The 12,594-nt window shown below is 38.4% G+C and overlaps 1 protein-coding gene and 1 non-coding gene across 2 annotated transcripts in view; both read left to right on the top strand.

The window, feature by feature from the left end:
* Window positions 1-12,594, top strand: part of Stap1 (signal transducing adaptor family member 1) — a 35,136-nt gene that overhangs the window by 11,438 nt on the left and 11,104 nt on the right. The window contains exons 3-6 of the mRNA XM_040747288.1: window positions 3,231-3,344; window positions 5,627-5,683; window positions 9,870-10,039; window positions 11,657-11,785. Of these exons, the coding sequence (XP_040603222.1) occupies window positions 3,231-3,344; window positions 5,627-5,683; window positions 9,870-10,039; window positions 11,657-11,785 (470 nt within the window). The remainder of the gene's footprint in view (window positions 1-3,230; window positions 3,345-5,626; window positions 5,684-9,869; window positions 10,040-11,656; window positions 11,786-12,594) is intronic.
* On the top strand, window positions 431-601 carry LOC121141049. Its single transcript, XR_005877993.1, has one exon. It is a non-coding gene; the product is annotated as a U1 spliceosomal RNA (small nuclear RNA).

Raw genomic sequence — 12,594 nt, forward strand, 5'->3', positions numbered from 1 at the left:
CTGGTTTTCATTGTTATGTTTGGATATATATATATATATATATATACTTTTATTTAAATTAGAAACTGTCTTATTTTACATATCAATCCCAGTTCCCCCTTCTTCCCATCTTCCCATGCTCCCCAGTGACTCCCCTATCCCACCCGCCATCCATTACTCAGAGAGGGTGAGGCCTTCCATGGGGGATCATCAAAGTCTGTCACATCCCCCATGTATCTAGGCTGAGAGAGTATTCCTCCATGGGGGAAAAAATGGTTATGTTTGCTTTTTTATTAAGGTCTTCTGTGTAGGCTGCCCTCTTAACTCATGATCCTCCTGCCTCAGTATCCTGAGTGCTGAGATCACAAGCGTGTACACCGTTGGACACCACTTAATCCCTGTGTATAAATGAACACTGTCAAATTTAAGGATTAAGCAATTGTACAAAATCATACTTACCTGGCAGGGTTGATAGCATCATCATGGAGGTGATTTTCCAAGGACAAGCCTTCTCCATTTAATTCGAGATTTGCCAACCCCTGAAATGTCCCCAAAATGTGCCAAATGTGGGGAACTGACTTTGTAATTTGTGTTAGTGGAATACTGAGTTCACATTTTCACCTAAAAAATATTGCACACACATACACAATGGTACACGATTATATAGCTAGTAAAAGAGGGTGTGGTCCAAGTGTGGCTTATGAGCTGGTGGTCTTTTTCAGATTACAACAACAGACAGTAGAGTGGTCCATCTACCAATGTTGTTAAAAAAAGGATGAAAACCCTGGGGGACAGTCTCAGTAGAAACACTGGGAAATACAAGCTGAGAACTTGAAGCATGCTAATGGCCTACAGCATGAAACAATTTAAAACTGCTTTACATATCTAAAAGGCTAAAAGGAAGTCATAAAAGGTCACTGAATGTGTTAAGTGTTATGCTGGAGAAAAGAGTTCAGGAACAATGAATGGGGAGTAGCTAGAAAAAAATATGGTTCAATACAAGGAACACTTAGCAAGGCTGTTTCAGCAGTGTGAGTTCACTATTTTTACAGATGTTCAACTGTGGGCTTGAGTTCAACACGGAGAGCAGATTCAAACAGCTGGCTTACACAGACGACCTTTAAGGCTCTTTACAACCTACAATTAAAGCTAGAAGATATGACTTCCTTTTCTGTAATTGGTGTGTTGGCACTGTTACAGCAAAACTCACTGAGCCTTATCTAGACAGTCCGTCATACAAAGACATGTCTAAGTTCTGGTTTTGTCCCCTTGTGTTTATCCTTCCACTTTTTTTTTTTTGCCACTTTTTAATTCTTTAATTTCATTTCACATTCCAATCATAGTTCTCCCTCCCATACCTCCTCCTGCTCCCCCTTTACCTCCCCACCCCCAGCCCACTCTCAGTCAACTCCTCCTTACAGGTAAGGGCTCCTATGAGGAGTCAACACAGTCTGGCACAATAGGTTGGAGCAGGGCCAGGCCCCTCTCTCATGGCATCCCACCATAGAGAATGGGCTCCCACAAGCTAGCTTATGTACCCGGTTTGTATCATGGTCCTACTGCCAGAGGCCCCTCAGCTAGTATTAGCTTCACAACTGTCTCCCACATACAGTGGGCCTAGTTCAGTTCCCTGGAGTCTCCACAGTTGTAAATCAAGAGTTGATGAGTTTCCACAAGCTTGGTTCAGCTGTCTCTGTAGATTCCTCCTCATGATTTTGACCTCCCTTGCTCCTATCCTTTCATTTTTAATTTTTCTTTGTCCCTTGAAAATAAATATGCCAAACCAAGCTTAGCCTCAACCTCATCAATACAGAAATAGCTCTGGAAAACTATTTGTCTGTTTTTAAGCCCTACATTATCCAGAAAAGTTAAATGGGGCATATAAGATATAGTACAGTGGATTGTACTAGGCACAATCAAGAAAAACTAAAAAGAGAGAAAAAGAGATGAAAAATGAGCTAATCTGTCAAAAAAACAACTACCAAACAACCCATAAACCCCTATTACATTAGGTCTTTCTAATGCTGGAGGGCAATGTTGATCTGTTGTATATGGAGCATTTGCTCGAAATAATCCTTTTGTTACACCTAAAAAACAGAAATTTCTTAATAGGTACTTTGTAACCAGTGATGTTTAGTGAATGTAATGAAGGGTGACTTTCTAAAATTAAGGTTACATAGAAATATATGTATGTAAAATACAAACAACTTGTGTAAAGATGTACAGCACTCAATTGGAAAAATATGTAATATTGTTTACTGTAACTTTTTTGTTATAATAATAATTCTTCATTGTATAGTAAAATTTGATTCTATATGTATGAGTACAATGCTATCCTTGATTTTTGTTAAATGGCTCCTTTGATGAATTAGAGATTATTTTTTGAGTTCTGAAAAGGTATTTTGCAACAGCCCTTCCCCATTTACAAAGAAACAACTTTAGATACAATGAACTAATGAAATTTCATCTCAATTATTAAGATTTTCTCTATTATTTTCTATAGCTTAGTCAAAGGGCCAGAAAGTCATTAGACCTCAAGGCAAATTTGACTTATAGCTTGATTTTATATAGTCCCTGTACAAATCACTTTATCTTTTTTTTATATTTTCAAAATTCTATAAAGAAAAAGCCAAAACAGAAAAATAAATGGATAATTATATAGACCCAGAGTAATTATTATTAGAAGGCTTACCTCTGGGACAAGCAACAAACCAACAAAAGATACATTCATTTTTAAGTGGTTTACTGATTTCCATAGTGTGAACACTCCTGCCATGACTGATTCAACCTGTCAGTGTGACTGTACTAAGCTTGGAGTATGAAGAAATGCATGGACGCACTGTTGCATAGTATTTGTGCCACACAGAACAAAGCGGTAAATAATGCTGAGGGCATAGACAGTAAAATATTGCAATATATTAGAAAATAGTGAAATTTTGAATCTTGACTATATTATAAATTTTATTTTAAAATAATATTTCATTTACTGGCATGTTAATATAATTAAGTTTTAGTAATAGCTATGTTAACCAACTGTGAAATTCTGAAAATTTTAATTTGGCCTTTGCAAATTTGTACAGGTCAAATCCAGCACACCACCCCAAAATGCATTTTCACGTACTTTCTGGTATCAGGGAGACCAGGTTATCATGCAAAGTGCAAACATGTTTTAAAACTATTATTTTCCTTCATGCTAGGAAATGGATCTTACCCAGGAAATAATTTAACACTGTTTCCCTTTGTCTTTGCAGTATGTTGGCAAGTTAGACATAATAGACCTTGTGTGCCTTACTGACCAAAATTCAACTGAAAAGAGTTGTGCAAAGTTCACTCTTGTTTTGCCTAAAGAGGAAGTGCACCTGAAGGTGAGTGAGGATGAGCAGCTCACAGATAGGCTTTACCTTTAACACCCAGTGATTGGAATGAAGGCGAATTATCAGAGGGGCTGAGTCTTACTTCATTAGCATTTCCTGCCCTTTGCCAAGGACTACACTGTTCTGAGCTACATTTTAGCAGAGCACATTCACTTGTTTAGTATATAAGCACAATGAAACTTTAGACTTCTAGACTTCTATCCTCTGACAAAGTCAGGGATCCCAGCTGGTGTTTTTCAAGGTTGTTCCTGGATTAGCCTAGTGAGCTAAGAAAAATTACCCAACAATTATAGTCATATCACAGAGAACGACTTGGAATTGGCCAAGATAATATTGGAGAGGAATATTGCTGGTTGACTTTGACAGCTGCGGTGTTTAGAATGAATCTGCATTTAAGCAAGCACACCACTTCATATAGAGATCTTAAATTAGTTTTACAGTCTACTCAAGAACCAGGGGTGTTTTATTCTATAGAATAAAATATTCCGAGGGAAAGGGAGAGGGACCTCGAACTGACTTGTGAAGCAACCTTGTTTCTTATCTAAACTTAAAATGGAAAAAAAAATTTTAAATAAAAAAAATAAAAAAAAAGAATAAAATATTCCTGTCAGTCGAAAAGAAGAAATTGATTTCATAGACATGAAAAGGTAAAACAAATTTAAAAACAGTAATAAGTTCATTTCAAACATTTCCACAGTAGGCAGAAAGCAGAAATATGAAGACAAGTGGTAGAAAAGTAATTGATTGTCCTTAAGATTACTTCAGGCTACTTTTTTTTTTTTTTTTGGAAACAAGGAAACAAATTGAAAACAGTCTGTATGGGAAATGTGGCTGTTATGTTTCTTTCCTGATTTCTCAAAAAGGCCAGATACAATTCAGTTTTGCTTTAGTGATATGGAACATTACCACAGGTGGCTCCATTTTTATTTCTAGTGCAGACCATGAAGGACCTTAATGCAGAAGCCTGGAAACAATGGCCACCTATAATATTTCTTTGACATGATTAAGCAGGTAATACCAGTAGAATGCTTAGCACAGTAACTGAATTATATGTACTCAAAAGAAATTGGTTGGTATTATCATTATTAGCAAAGTAATAGCCTTTGATGCTAAGAATTGGATTTTTTACATTGATTTTCCCAAATTTCAAGCAAGTCAATGGAGACAGCAGGCATTAAGTAGCATACTGTAGAAGCAAATTCATTAACCTTTCATCTTTTTTTTTCAGTAAAGCATAAATTTGTACAATTGTGCTTTTTTAGTAAGCAAATAGAGGTATACATTGCAGCTTTGTTTAAAAAATTGTGTGTGTGCATATGGTTTTGTGTGTGAACGCATGTACATGTGTGCCATAGTGCATGTGTTGCACAGTGAGTGTGTGTGGAGGTTAAAGAACAATCTTCGGTCCTCCTTCTCCACCCTATTTGTGACAGGATCACTTTGTTGTTCAATGCTGACAATGCCAGGTTAGCTGGAAAGATCTTCTAGAGCTTATCCTGTCTATAGGTATACTTCGGTTATGTATCTCACCGTGCCTGACTTTATGTGACTTCATTGAACCTCCCCGCTCCCAATCATTTATATTTCTGTTTACCTATAAAAAAAGGGAGTGAAGCATTTTGTGATAAATATATGTTAATAATTCTAAACAAAAAGGAAAATGAATTATTTCTCCTTGCAGCTGATTTTATAGTTTAAACTTTTCAAATGATCTTATTTAACTAAGTACCTAAACAGGAGAATATGTATTTTTTACCAGTCATGCTATTTTTTCTCTTTTTTTGAATATATATATTTGTGTGGTATATGTGCATGTGTGCATGGCTATTTGGATGTGCATGGGTATATATGTACGTGGGTGCATGTGCATGTGTGTGTTCATGTATGGGGTGGTCAGAAGATGACAGCATGAATTTTCTCATTCACTTCCATCTTATACATTGAAGCAACACCTCTCACAAGGACCCATAGCTTCCCAGTTTGGCTAATCAAGCTAGCCAGCTTGCTCTAGAGATCCTCTGTCTCCACTCCTAGACACAGGGATTACAGTTAAGCTGCCATGCTCACTTGTCATTTTATTTAGGTTCCAGAGATCTAAACTCTGATATTCACACTTCTGTGACAAATGCTTCACCCAAAGAACCATCTCCTTAGCCTGCAATTTTGTGAGCTTTTGATGGTACACCTATTTTGTCAGATTCATCATGTGAAATTTGTGTTACCAACTTTAAGTAATTGTGCACTTTCTGCTTTACCTTTGTTTTCACCTTTAGACAGAAAACACAGAAAGTGGGGAAGAATGGAGGGGCTTCATTCTTACAGTAACAGAGGTAAGAAGGCCATTCATTTCTTCTGTTGAACAACGTATAATAGCCCATGGCGGCCTCAAACTTAAGATCCACCTGTCTCAACCTCCCAAGTGATGAGATTACCATAATGAGTCACATTTCCAGCAGAAGAGCATCACAGCCTGTAGATTCATTTATTTGTTAAATACTTGTTAACATCACCACAACTATGAACGTTAAAGCGGTCGAGGATACAAAAATGAGAAAAGGGCTGGGCACTGGTGTCACATGCCTTTAATCCCAGCTTCGGGGTAGGGCGCAAGAGGCAGGTGGATCTCTGTGAGTACGAGGTTTGAAGCCACCCTGGTCTACAGAACAGTGCCAGGATAGGCTCCAAAGCTACACAGAGAAACCCTGTCTCAAAAACAAACAATACAGAGAAACCCTGTCTCCTAAAACCAAAACACACAAACAAACAAACAAACAAACAAACAAAAGGCAGATAGAAATCCACGCTTTTGTTTCTGAAAGTTACATTTTCATCAGGTGGGTTGAGAAGGCTAAAGACACTCAGTAAACACCCAAGCCCATTTCTCCTTGAGATAACTGTTCTGAAGTGACACTGGTGAGCCAGGATAATAAGGGAGACCCACTTTTGTCTTCATTTTGCTTTTTACTGTACACCTTAGGCCTCATGGCTAAGCCCTACTGCCTTACCTTTTTCATTGTGTATGCTGAAATTTGTAGTTTATTGTAAAATAATCTCCAATATTTCTCTTTTAAATTTATAAAATGCTGTGCTGCACTGGTTTTGTGAATGAAAAAAACATCATGAAAGACAGAAACCATCAAAAATGAAAAATCCCCTTTAAACACTCGTTACATCTATCTTAAAACAGAATGATGCTTATCAGCTCAATGACAGAATCTTATCAGAGGCAACTAGTAAGGCTCATTGCTTAGCATGAACTATGACAACAAGATAAAGTACCATTAGTTTGAATAAAGCCACAGTAGCAACCGTCTTCCAAACACAAGATACTTTGATAACCAGAACGATGCTAACTGAAAGTGCCATGTTCTTTAAAACTTATAGAACAAATGAAAGGTTTCCAGGTTAGGGGAAAATGCCCAGTGAGTTTCTGAACAAAGTCTTTGCAGTCATAAAATAAGCTGGACTCTTGGTGAAGACATTGGGTATTGGTTCTTTAGATCATCCTGTTCCAGGTAAAATGAGTAGAGGTTCAACAGCCAGATAGGGTGTCCCTGTGTGGCCTGAAAGCAGGGTTTTCAATACGTGAAGGACATACTCATGGGGTTGGAGAGGAGACCACTCGGAGAATTGTGCTTTTCTCCCTCTGTTACAGAAAGGTCCTGCAGGCTGCCATGGGTATCTGTAAGTACCCCAACGGTATGCGTCTAGGAATAAACACTGAACCCATTGGAAAAATCTAGGCACCTCTTCTTTTTTTTTTTTATTTTCCTTGAGTGCTTTATTTATTTATTTTATTATTATTTATTTTTAAGTTTAAATTTAGATTAGAAACAAGGTTGCTTCACAAATCAGTTCCAGGCCCCTCTCCATTTCCCTCCCCTCCTCCCGTGCCCTCCCCCAACCCCCCATATCCCCTCATTTCCCCAGGGAGTGTGAGGCCCTCCATGGGGGTGTCCATAGTCTGTCATTTCATCCAGGGCAGGGCCTAGACCCTCTCCCAAGAGTTCAGGGTGAGAGTGCATCTCACATTGTTGGATAGGAGTCCAAAGTTCATGTGTATACTCCGGATAGATACTGATCTACTGCCCAAGGCTCAATAGATTACCTAGGCCTCCTCACTGACACACCTATTCAGGGGGTCTTGATCAGTCCCATGCTGGATTCCCAGGCTGATGCCTGGGATTCAAGAGTTAACCCTTGTCAGGTCAGCTGTTTCTGGGGGTTAAACCAGCCCAGCCTTAATCCCTTTGGTCATCAGTCCTCCCTCTCTGTTACTGGCTTTCTTGAGTTCAGCTCAGTGCTTAGCCATGGGAATCTGCCTTTTCTTCCATCAGCCACTGAATGAAGATTCTGTTTCCCAGACTCTCTGGCCATGGGATTGTAGGCTGGCACTCCCCAGATCTATGTCTAAAATCCATATATGAGAGAGTACATGCCCTGTTTCTCTTTTTGTGACTGCATTACCTCACTCAGGATGGTTTCTTCTAGTGTCATCCATTTTAGGCACCTCTTCTTGATACACTAATAATATTGGAAGTTTTGGCCATTTCATTTATATTTTTCCTATATTAAAGGTAAAAAGCAATGATTTTTAATTCAAACACTGACATATAACACATATATGTCATATGAATTTTCAAGTTAAGACACTGTCTATTATTTTATGCTCTATAAATATTTGAGGCATAATATCAAATCACTGTATGTGAATAAATCATTACTAAAGCCATTCCACTGTATTGACTATTCCTCCAAGACAGCATAACAAGGCACTACACTGGGGTATGAAAGCAGTAGGACATATTTGGGTGACTCAATCAAAAACACACTTCTAGAAAAAGTAGTAATAGCAAAACCAACTAATGTGTAATATTTTTAGATCTTTAGTCGAAGTGCTCATGTCACAGAGACTGCAGTAGACAGAGCGGCGACCTCATCGCTGAACCACAATAGCCTGATTTTGAGTCTTAACTTCACAGCTGACTAGCAATGGTTCTCAGGACTTTAACCTTTGAGTATATTTTCTGTTTTGTTGTTGCTGTTTTTGTTATTATAAAGTGCAAATAACAATATCTGCCTTGTAGGGTTGTTATGTCTTGATAACACTTGTGTAGTAATTGAGATACAATTGATAAGTCATAAGAATTAGCTAAAATGGAATATTAAAATAAGGAGTAATTGTTTTATTGGTTCCTCCTTATTGTTCTTTTTATTTTGCTTTGGCTATTTGTTAGAATAATGGGATTCATGTGAACATTTTTTGGTTGTGTACCCCTATCAGTAAATTATCTAAATTTCATGTTCGGATACACACGAATGCAAACAACAATATGGAAAAAATGAAACATTGACTAAGCATGAGACCGGGGCAAAGCTTTACTGGGTTAACTCCTTGCTGTCCTACCATTAGAACCTAAGCTGGGATCCCCAGCACTCATACAGAAGCCAGCATCTGTAACTCCAGTGCCGGGTAGGAAAACATAGGTTGATCCCTGGGGTTTGCTGACCAGCTGATCTAGTCAAACTAGAAAAATAATACTAATAATAACGATGTGAATTACAATAAAGGAAGGCATCTGATGCTGACCCGGAGCCTCTTCATACACATTTATGAGCAAGCCCACTCCCCATACATGCATAGCTATGCATACAACATGGAGAGAGAGAGAGAGAGAGAGAGAGATTGAAAGCTTTCTTCCTACACTCATGGATTCTCTTGTTTATCTCCTGGTGAGTATTCATGCTCCTCTGGTGGTCAAATTATAACCAGACATGGCATAGGTTGTTCCCAACTACATTTGAGATGTGACTACAATTCACAAGACTATATGCGGATAACTGAATTCAAAACACATTTCTAGGAAAAATAAAAACAAAACTAACATGCAGGGAAGTATCAAAACGCTAAAATATGAATGGATGCTATAAACGACAACAAAGTAAACCTGCTGATCCTATACCCATCTCAAACCCACGTTCGATAATAATGTGGAGTCTGCCTGGAGCTCCTAAGCTTCTTGGGCATCGCTAAGCTGGTGTATTCAGGATAAGAAATGAGAGACTGGTTGCTACTTAGCTCACAGTAAAAAAAGTATGTGTACTTTGTCCTGAGACCAAATCAAAACAGAAGGCCAGTCATGGTGGTGGCACACACCTTTAAACCCAACACCCGGGAAGCAGGACTGCTAGACATCTATAAGTCTGAGGACAACCTGGTGTACAGAGTGAGATCTAGGACAGCCAGGTCCACATAGAGGCACCCTGCCACAACAGACAACACACAAACAAGAAACAAAGCAGAAGACTTCTTAGAAGGCTTGATATTCCCTGCAGCTTCTAGTCAATAGAGGGGTAGTTCTAGGATGCCCACGTCAGACTGAAATCTTCCATTTATTATCGTATCCATTCATCTCTGACAAAGAAACTCTTCAGGGCCAACAAGCTCATCTTTACTAAAGCCAGGATGCTACTTAGCTGTGGTTTAAGTTTACCTACTGTTCTAACTGATTTCAGCTGTCAGTTCCTCAACACGTGTCTCTTCTACCTGGGCAAGTGATTAGACTACATGAAGTCTTAGAGAAAGAAAAGAAAAGAAGGCTTGAGACAGAACAGCTGCCGATTATGCCTGTGGAAAAAGAGGAGCCAGTACAAGATGATGTGGATATACCAAACCCTATGCCAGCGTAAGTGCACCATTGACTCATTTATTCATTCAGTTAAGACTAATTTCTAATTATCAGGTAGCATTGCCTATTGGACTTGTTACACCAGGGTTGCTAAGTATCTTGAGGGTAAATTGTATGTCTCTGAGCACCTGCCACATTTCCTCTCCTATGACAAGATTGACATCGTGCACATTTAAACTAACTCTTACCACAGAGGAAATCCCCTCCTACCCACACATCTAGACTAAATTTATATGTCTTTCCGGAGCTCAAACCCAAATTAAAGTTGCTATGAAGAAGGAAGGAAAAGGTGTGTGTGTCCTCATAATTGGATTATTTATCATCATTTACCAAATCTTTTTAAAGTCTTAGAATATTGTATTCAGTTGATTGATGAGTGAGCATTGAACTTGCCCTCCAAAGAAAGCCTTGTGTAAAGTGTTCAAAATAGTAATTGTACAGCATCTGGATGCTGAAACATCCCACACATGTCTTCTTTATTTCTGAAAATATTATGGGCCTTTTCCCCTGGAGATCATGATGCCCTTGTCATTAAAGTGTGTCTTGGCTCCATCTCTGACATGAGGTTCTGATGTGCAGTCTCCTGGAACCTGCTAATCAATGCTGTTATCTCAAGCTAGACAAGAGATCAACTCGCAGAATAAAAATCACATGGACTGCTTCTTTTTTCCCCCCAATACAAGAAGTAATGTGTTTATTACAGATAAATAAAGAGAAGAATAAAACTAATTCATGGCCTAACACTTGAAGAAGTCTGTCACTAACATTTTAGATATATCGTATACTCCATCAGATTTATACATAGCTATTATATTTCACTGAATGTAACATGTATTATAAAAACAGGAAGTGCTTAATTTCTTAATTTTGTGTCTAATAATACTAATGATGCCATTTTAACAAATTATAAACCAAGAGTGGTGGGCATGCCTTTAATCCCAGCACTCAAGAGGCAGGTACAGGCGGGTCTCCGAGTTCAAGGCCAACCTGGTCTACAGAGCCAGTTGCAAGACAGTTGGGGCTATTTGGTTATACGGAGAAACTCTGTTTCAAAATACCAAAGAAACAAAACCCCATAAACAACAAATTATACCAAATGGTATATCTGAACATGAACAGACATAGCCTTGATGTCAGTGGTTTAAAACAGAGTCCCACTAGGCTGTGGTGGTGTACACCTTTAATCCCAACACTGGGGAAAAAGAGGCAGGGGGAATCTCTGAGTTTAAGGCTAGAATAGTCTATATGGTAAGTTTCAAGAAATCCAGGGCTACATAAGGAGACCCTATCTCAAAACAAATAAACAGATTAACAACAAAATAGATTCCCAAAGAGAGTCCTAGACATTTTGGAGTCCTGAAAGGAAGACACCAACAAATTAATCTAAGACCCTGTTGTGAATTGAGACTGGGGATATGTTATTAGTTGTCAAAGATTTTCTGTGGTGATCATGATTATACATGGATTAGTAGATTGTTTTTCAAGTTCTCTTTGTTTAAAAGATAACTCTGTATCTCAAGGTGTTTAGGTAGCATTATTTTCAAGTAATGATCTTCATCAGTTTAAAACAAACAAACAAAACAAAACAAACTTTTTTTCATCTTACATTTGTAGATGTTTTTATGCAGTTTCCCGGAAAGAAGCAACTGCAATGCTGGAGAAGAATCCTTCTTGGGGAAATATGATCCTGAGGCCCGGGAGTGACAGTAAAAACTACTCCATCACTATCCGGCAGGAGATAGAGTATGCTTAATTCATCTGGCTAGCATACTGTGAAGAGCACAGTATTCCAGTCAGTACTTGTTACACATTCTGTTAGGGCTGCAAATATAAACACAAGCATGAGAAGCAGTGTGACATAAGCAAATCCTCCGTAGTGGTAATAAAGAGAACAGATCTAGGATTGCTATTGTTTTAAGAAACAGTGTTCACAAAGGCACTCAGTTAACTGACATTTAAGCAGAGATTCAAAGGAAGTGAGGGACGGAACCATGCCAGTGTGAGAACCTGAATTCAATCTCTGGAGCTCACATGAAAGGGAGAGAGAGGAGAAGGGAGGGAGGGAGGGAAGGAGGGGAGGAGACAGGCAGATCCTTGTGACTTGCTGGCCAGCCAGCCAAACCTACTTGGCAAGTTGCAGGCCAGTTAGAAACCTTGTCTGAAAAAGAATGTTGAGGGTATATGCAAGGTTAATCTCTGGAATCCACAAATAAGCGCACACATGTTCATGTGCAGCCACACACAAATATACACGCAAAATAATTTTATACATAATCAGAGTTGCTGGACCTTCTAAGGTCAATCTAACTTTCTCTATATTTTAATAGACATTCTGGTTTAGGTAACACTCACAACTGACCATATAGTTTAAAATTCAGAAGCTTTTGCCTACATTTAAATATTAGATAAGTGACTATGTCTTATAAAAAGCATAAATAGAACACTGATTTTTTAAAAAATTACTATTCTTTGCTAGGATCACATTCTATTTATTTACTATAATGCATCTACCAATAAATCTACCACTCTTTTCATAAATCTCTGTCATTCTA

The sequence above is a fragment of the Mesocricetus auratus genome, unplaced genomic scaffold (genome assembly GCF_017639785.1).
Source record: "Mesocricetus auratus isolate SY011 unplaced genomic scaffold, BCM_Maur_2.0 Super-Scaffold_100006, whole genome shotgun sequence".
NCBI lineage: Eukaryota > Metazoa > Chordata > Mammalia > Rodentia > Cricetidae > Mesocricetus > Mesocricetus auratus.